Genomic DNA, 7,500 nt, shown 5'->3' with positions numbered 1-7,500 from the left:
TACAAGGGGACCTTGAATATATTCAGGGGTATTGACTATTAGCTGCTCAGGGCCCGTATTCACAAAGCATCTTAAGGCTTAAAGTGGCTCCTAACTTGTGGATTTAGGAGAAACTCCTAAAAATAATGGGTGTAAGCCCTAACTTTGGAAGTCCATTAGCGCTTAAAGCACTAAAAGTCGCACCTAAACGCACCAATTCCCAAATGAACGGAAAACAGCAGTTTCTAGCATTCCACATTACAATGTTTTTGAATGCAGATTCAGAATTACTGAAAAGATACCGTCTCAATTGAGAAGGAATAATTCTAGAGCTTGTAATGGATGCAATGCGTCACCAACCAACCAAAACAACTCACCCAAGTGTCGAAATGGAATTGAATGTAAGATGTTATTGTAAAATTAAACTAGCCCGTCTACACAAATGTGCCTTCATACAGATGCATTTTAAATTTAATTTATAGCCTATGTCAAATATTTCTTTCTTTATTTATCGCTCTTTGTGGTAGGCTATTAAGCACATGCCTACTCACTGGCGCAGACCTGTCACTCATTAACCAATCACCAAGGTCATTTCAAGCAAGCTTGTGCATGAGACTTGACGTCAACCATAACTTTTGAGTCTCTCTCTTAGCTCAGGAGTTCTCCCTTCTCCATAGCAACAGAGTCTTTCTCTTAGCTCAGGAGTTCTTACTTTTCCTTAGTAAAAGTTACTCTCAGCAGCTTTGTAGGATTTAGGAGAAAACTTTTAGGTCAAAACTTTCAGTGCGACTTAGGAGTACTCTTAGTGGTAAGATAAAATGCTTTGTGAAATATGGGCCCTGATCACCAAGCTACGATAAGCAGCAAAGTCACTAGCACCCCTGTTGCTGTGAATAGGTCCACAGTTTCAACTTGATGAAACTAGAGGCTGATGAATGAGCTCGCTGGCCCACATTTCAGATACAAACCAGACCCAAGCGGTTCCGGCGAGACCTCCACCCACCCAACCGCTTCACCCCCTTCCCTTTATTACTCAGCTGAAAGTGTGTGGAGTGAGGCCACTCCTGTTATTGTTCAAAGCCCCCTGCTCCAGTTCTCCCCGGCTTCCATCAGCTCCAGGGCCCCTCACTGTGTGTCTCTCCGCCACCTCACTAGTGTATCTCCAGCGCTCTCACTCTCTGCATGTTCTCATTGCCAAAGACATGGTTAGCGTTAGCATTAGCGTTAGCATTAGCATTAGCGTTAGCATTAGCCAACCAGTGCTGGGACAGGGCCCACGTGATTCCCCAACGCTCTTTGAATGAGAAGCCTCCTCAGAAAAAAAAGCACCTTATTCTAGATTGTTCCGTTTCTGTCATTCTCATCACGAGTTTAATTTGCCAACGGTGGAAACGATGTGAGTTTGTGTTTTTTTTTTTATTTAAGCTGATTGTCCTTTGCTGGAAGTGATTTTAAAACTAGTGGAGCCTGGTGTGTGATAGCTCATTGTAACCTGCTGAAGATACTTATGAAGTTAGCAAGGGAGGTGGAGAGAAGATTGTTTAACGTGAAAGGCCTTACAAGTAACATTTACCTGTTTCAACATACCCAGATATGAACCCATACTTTGGGTTGTGAAAATAAGGTTGTCAAATGCCATGTTTCCAGATATCACACACTATAATACTGGATCTGGAAGCCACACACACAAACACATCTGCACACCTCTGTGGATGCACACGTACAAACACAGACACACACAGACACACACACACACGCCCACATGCAAACACACACGCACGCATATGTACACACAAATCAAACTTTTGAATGCTCTTGCATCAGATACCCCTGAATTATTTTTCTACTGTGTTTCACTGCATTGACATTCTCCATTTTGCCCACTGTTGATAGAACCATGATATCATGTAGTTTAGACAAGCTACTCAGAGCATCATACTGTTTTATTTGTTTGCGTGAGTTCTGAACACAACTTTTTTTTATATCATATAAAATAACACATAGCATGGATTTCAGGGGGTTCCCCAGTGTAAAATCTAATTTTAAGTGTGTTTTACTTTTCTCTCATAAAGAAATGAAGTGTATATACATATACATGTTAGTCTGGTATGCGACTGCAAGCATCCAAATGCACAAGGCCGTGAGACCGTGTCCTGTCAATCATCTCTCTGAATCACGCCTGGGGTAAAAAAAAACTGAATGATTGTATCACCATCTTCATTATTTGACATGTGTTTGAGTTGACATGTGTGTGTGTGTGTGTGTGTGTGTGTGTGTGTGTGTTGTTTGTGTGTTTTGTGTGTGTGTATGTCTATGTCTGCGCATGCTTCTGTATTAATTCTGTAAATTCTGGCTAGAGAAGCTGGATATGTTTTTGTCAAGAGACACATAACTGCAATGCCTGCACAGACAACATACAATGTTGTGAGTCCCAAACTCTCATATCAATTCTCCTATTATGGAGAAATATTGGCAATGAGTTAACACCCCCCCCCCAACCCCCACCACCACCACCACCCTTAACTTTGCTAACTAGCCATGTAAAATATATCTGTTCTTTCCCAGAGTGAGTCCTGATTTGAAACCAAATTAGGCAGTTCAGTCTGTTTTTTATACCTTGTCAAAACATGTTTCCAGCTTTGCCAATAGTGGACTTTGTCTATATATGTATGTCATGCACAACTGAAGTACTTTAGCCAAATTCAACAAAGACAGAACAAGTTCTGCAAAGAATGGTGGAAATTGCATATCAGATGGAAATCTGAGGGTAACTCCTCTAGCTGTTTCAACATTGTTCATTCAACAGGTGTGTGCGTGTGCGTGTGTGTGTGCGTGTGGGAGAGAGGGAAAGAGAGAGACAGAGAGGGGTATATCATTGTTATAATTGTATTAGAGCGTTATTAAAATGGAGGGGGAATCCAGTTGCATAGTGTGAGAAAGGCCTTCCTGCATTGAGGCGTCATGGTGGGTTGCTTGTGTGGATTGTATTAGTCTTATTTGAACAGCTGTGGAAACGGGTGTGTGTGCGTGTGTATATTTGAGAGAGGGAGAAAACTGGTGTTTGCGTCCATTTGAATATGTGAGCGTGTGTGTGTGTGTGTGTGTGTGTTTTAAGCGAAGCAGGCCACAGTTACAGACTCAGCTCCCCTGTTGCTGACCACAGGTCAGACCAGATAAGCCGACCTCAGAGTGCAGGAAACACCAGAACTGTTGCCCAACTAGATTCCCTTTTATCCTTTTAACACAAACACAGCCTCCGCCCACACACACATATGCACAGAGACATATATCCCACTCGCAGACTCATTTATAAACACACACACACACACACACACACACACACACACACACACACACACACACACACACACACACATAAAGACATGCACCAAGACCACTTGCCTGAGGAATAATACAAATCTGTTGTAGTCGGTTTTTATTTTCGGTTCACTTGCCCTCCGTTCTTCCTCTTGTAAATGTGTTTCATGTTGAACTGTACCGTTACGCCACGGGATATTTATTTTTGTTTTACTTGTCAGCGACTTAAAACCAACAAATATGCTTAGTCAAGTGGTCTTTGTGACAGGGCTCGTTATTGGCAGGATTTGCTTGTAAGTGAAGGCATCAAGCCAGACCACACATATAAGAAATATAACCAACAAAAAATGTAAGAACGCAATGTGTTTCGTGTCATTGGAATGGCTGTGTTTTACCAAAAACATTTTTTATTTTATTTAATGTCTAATATATTTAAAAAAAAATCTCTTTTACAAATGCCTATTTGTGTTGCAGCACACATTTAGAATGATATACAGTTACTAGTGCTAACAAATCTGAGTTGCCAATTGACTACCGTTATAACAACCTTTTTCACTCTTTTGCGTTGTGTATGCAAACTAACAACTGTGTTTCCTACCGGATGCAACTTTTGGTCAGTGCTGTGATTTGATGTGACTGTTGCTCGCCTGAAATTATAAATATGACTATAAAGGGTTAACATGTAATACTGTTACTAAAAGCCTTTCTTTGGCTGTCAATTCCTTCCTTTATTCGCTTCGCTGGTTTGCAATAATTACTGATGTCCATCTTTAAATAAATGTTTCATTCAATTATATCTCTTGTCCCACTGTTTTGTTCTAATATAGCACTTATACTGTTCTTTTAGGCTGAAAATAAACATTCAATAAGACAGCAGGAAATTACATTTTGTTCAGTTGCTTACGGCAAACACTGCGGTTTGATCTTGTCTCTGCTATTACATAAAATCAGGAAATCAGACGGCATCTAAATACATTTTTTAACTCCCATGTGGGAAGTTCAGGAGTGTTTTCTAATGTCCTCTTGGGCTAGGCATCCTGACAGAAAATAACCCCGCCCTCCACCGCGCACCATTGGCTAATGGCTACTCATAACAATTGGCTGATAGGCTGATCTTGTTGTCAATCTCAGCTGTATTTGACAGCTTGCCTGAGCGTGGCGGTCCACAGATAGGACCGCTCGGACAGAGAACAAGTGCCCGTGTGCAAGAGAGCTCTATTGTCACCGAGTGGAAGATTTTGGGCGTAGGGTACACACCCTGAATGAAGGTAGAATGGAGAAAAATAAAAAAGGTAAGCATACAAATCTCCTTTAATTAGTCTATTGTCCTGGCATCTGTGATATAAAAACACACTTCGGTCCTTGGTGCAGTTTAATTGTACTCTGCAGCGTTTCAGATTATGTCCCTGGCACAGCATGAAACATTAAGCATTGTCAATTACTTTAAAATCTCAATGTAACGCTAATGGTACGCCTGTCCATTAAGCTTCATAGTATGCTGGCAAGAAGATATAAGAGGAACAAATGACTAGTTATTCTGATACATATTCACATTGCACATTGTTCTTCAGTTGTATCTCTATTGTTCATTGGGATGATCTAAATCACAAAATTGAAACCACGTCACTTAAAATCATAAAAAGTTTGTGTTATGAATAAACGACGCGAGTCTTGTCTGTTACACGGTTTGGGTGTGGATCCGTGCCCATATGAGCGCACAAAAGAAACCACGAGGAAGCCGTGATTAATAAATGCAACGGGCCGCTAGATGATGATCTCAGGCCCTCGTGGGGGGAGTACCAGGAGGAGGAGGGGCTGGGAATTGTGTCTGCGCGCGACTACACCGATCGCTCACGGCAGCAGCAGCAACAGCAGGAGTCTCGTGGTGAAACACCCGGTGGGATCAGCTGGCGTCCTGAGCAGCCGAGCCCCCCTCAAGCCTCCGGATGAAACAACGGAGGGAGGGGCTGAGAGGGCAACACAGAGAGGGGTAAAGAAGGGGGGTGTTAAAGTTGGTTGGCAGGAACGGGCCGCTCAATGATTCAGAACAAATCCAATTAATCAAACACAATGGCACAGGATGGTGCTTATTAACGGCGGACGACTGTGAAGTTTTGGATTAGTGCATTATGTTCTTGGGGCGAGTTTTAATCGGATGAAATATGACTCGTAAGCCACAGCAAACGTCCCCATTCATAGAGGCGCATGATACTGGCTGCATATGCACAGTGTTGCTCAAATATAAGCTACATTGTCTGACAGCTTGATTTATTGTAGGAGCTGCACTCACTTACTGCTATTACTCTTTCTACTATTTACTACTATTGGTTTTAGTGAGTGAGAGAGTGTGACGCAAAGCCAAGACACGGTGTTTGTCTCAAGTGCCTTGTTTATCCTTACAACCATTCTTCAGGAGATTATATAATCCTATTTGTGTTTTACCAGTTGTTTTTCTGTGCATGGAACATGTAGTACCAGTAGGCTAATTTAACCAATTTCCGTCCCTAGAGACCAAACTGTCCATTCAACAACAGACAATGGGGGGGGTGATCATAGACACACACACCCCTCACCCAAGAACGCCTATTGTCTCACACAACCGTTATCCAAAATATCCCACCACAGCCTTTCATCCAGAGACAATACCCACAGCCTGGACTTGGACTCAGTTGTGAGAGCTGGACATTCTTTAACAGGCAGCTTCCTGGTCACACTGGGGTAAATATATTTCAAGTGGAGGAGAATAGGTGAACACTGGGCTTCAGTTCAGTCAGACAGAGCCTCCTTTGATCAATAGCCAGCCCATGCTGAGCTCTCACAGGGTGGTGTCCCATGTTCTGGAGGATTCCATCAAGGCTACTGTAGGTGCTTAGGGCGTATTCTGTGTGGAAAAAACAATCCTGATAGTTTCTTAAAGTTTTCGACGAGGAGAACTTTATGTTTTGTAGCAGGAGAAAAATACACTTCAAAGGTTCAGTAAATTCCCTTACTTTCACCAGAGGCTTCCCAATAAAGCAGTTGCAGGTCCATCTGTGGTGACCAGTGGAGGAACACATAAAGGTTTTAGCATCCACCTCCATGGGCTAAATGTCCAACCTGCAGATGCTCTGTGCTCAGTACTGCTTGCCTTTAGAGTGTGTTTCTTATTCATGTGATGGAAGCCATCTTGGACCTTGGGCTCGAACCCACCAGGATCAAGCTGTGCAGTGTATTGCTAAGGAAGGCAGCTGGTTCAAGATCCTGGGGTTGGATATTCTGGGGGCTTCTTAACAGCTGTGTGGGATTTAGAAAAATTATACCACCACACCACCACAGTTTTGAATTTGAGAAATCACTGCCTTAAGCACTCGGACCTGTCCCAAAGGGCTTCGGTTCTTTCTGCTGATTTGCCTCACTCAAAACCCCATCCAAAAGGGGAACTTAAGCTACAAATGGAATATTCTTCAAAGTCTAGTACGTGTGGAATGTCCCAGAAAGCATTTTGTTTTTGCGAATAAGCTCTTACGCGGGGGGTGGGGGGGTGGGGTACTTAAGCCACTGTTGTGAGTGAGTGACTGCGAGACTCTGCAGGGTTCAGCCAGGGTCATGGAGGAGAAGGAAGAGGAAGGACTTGCTGAATCCTGTGTTTGGTGCTGGTGTGTGTGTGTGTGTGTGTGTGTGTGTGTGTGTGTGTGTGTGTGTGTGTGTGTGTGTGTGTGTGTGTGTGTGTGTGTGTGTGTGTGTGTGTGTGTGTGTGTGTGTGGTGTTTGTTTCTGGCTCACTGCAGATAACTGGTCCGCCCACACATTCACTCCGGTACTCCGGCGAAGAGAGTGGGTTGAGCCATGACGGCAGCTAGAGTGTGTGTGTGTGTGTGTGTGTGTGTGTGTGTGTGTCTGGGCAAGGATATTTATGCTGAAGGTGTATTTTAAGGGGGCATTGTCTTTCAATTAGTTCAGATGGTATGTCTGCGTATGGATGTGTGAGTGTGTGTGCGTGTGCGTGTGCATGTGTGTGTGTGCGTGTGTGTACATGTATGTGTGTAGGTGGACTGCTGTGTGATATTCTATCCTAATGGCCCCAACGTTCTCTCTGGCAGCTGGTGCCAGTATTCCAAGCATATCAATGATGTGGGCAACCATGACGTCAACACTGTTGGACATCTGTGGGTCTTTGGGGTTAGTGTGTGTGTGTGTGTGTGTGTGTGTGTGTGTGTGTGTGTGT

General features: G+C 43.3%; 2 protein-coding genes across 11 annotated transcripts in view; both read left to right on the top strand.

Annotated features, from left to right (window-relative positions):
- The window catches only part of ablim2 (actin binding LIM protein family, member 2), a 78,849-nt gene extending 75,540 nt beyond the window's left edge, over window positions 1-3,309 (top strand). For all 10 annotated transcript variants that reach the window (XM_012820414.3, XM_012820415.3, XM_031585417.2 and 7 more), the window contains one exon: window positions 1-3,309. This exon is cut by the window's left edge and continues 1,141 nt beyond it. The gene's annotated coding sequence lies outside the window, so the exon portion shown is untranslated.
- A 1,139-nt stretch (window positions 3,310-4,448) lies between these two features.
- afap1 (actin filament associated protein 1) overlaps window positions 4,449-7,500 on the top strand; it is a 75,599-nt gene continuing 72,547 nt past the window's right edge. Inside the window, exon 1 of the mRNA XM_031584960.2 lies at window positions 4,449-4,589. Coding sequence (XP_031440820.1) covers window positions 4,571-4,589 — 19 coding nt within the window. The 5' untranslated portion in view covers window positions 4,449-4,570. The remainder of the gene's footprint in view (window positions 4,590-7,500) is intronic.

This window comes from Clupea harengus, chromosome 18, assembly GCF_900700415.2.
Source record: "Clupea harengus chromosome 18, Ch_v2.0.2, whole genome shotgun sequence".
Classification (NCBI taxonomy): domain Eukaryota; kingdom Metazoa; phylum Chordata; class Actinopteri; order Clupeiformes; family Clupeidae; genus Clupea; species Clupea harengus.
Note: the sequence above shows the minus strand (reverse complement) of the source record. Positions and strands in the feature narration are given on the sequence as shown.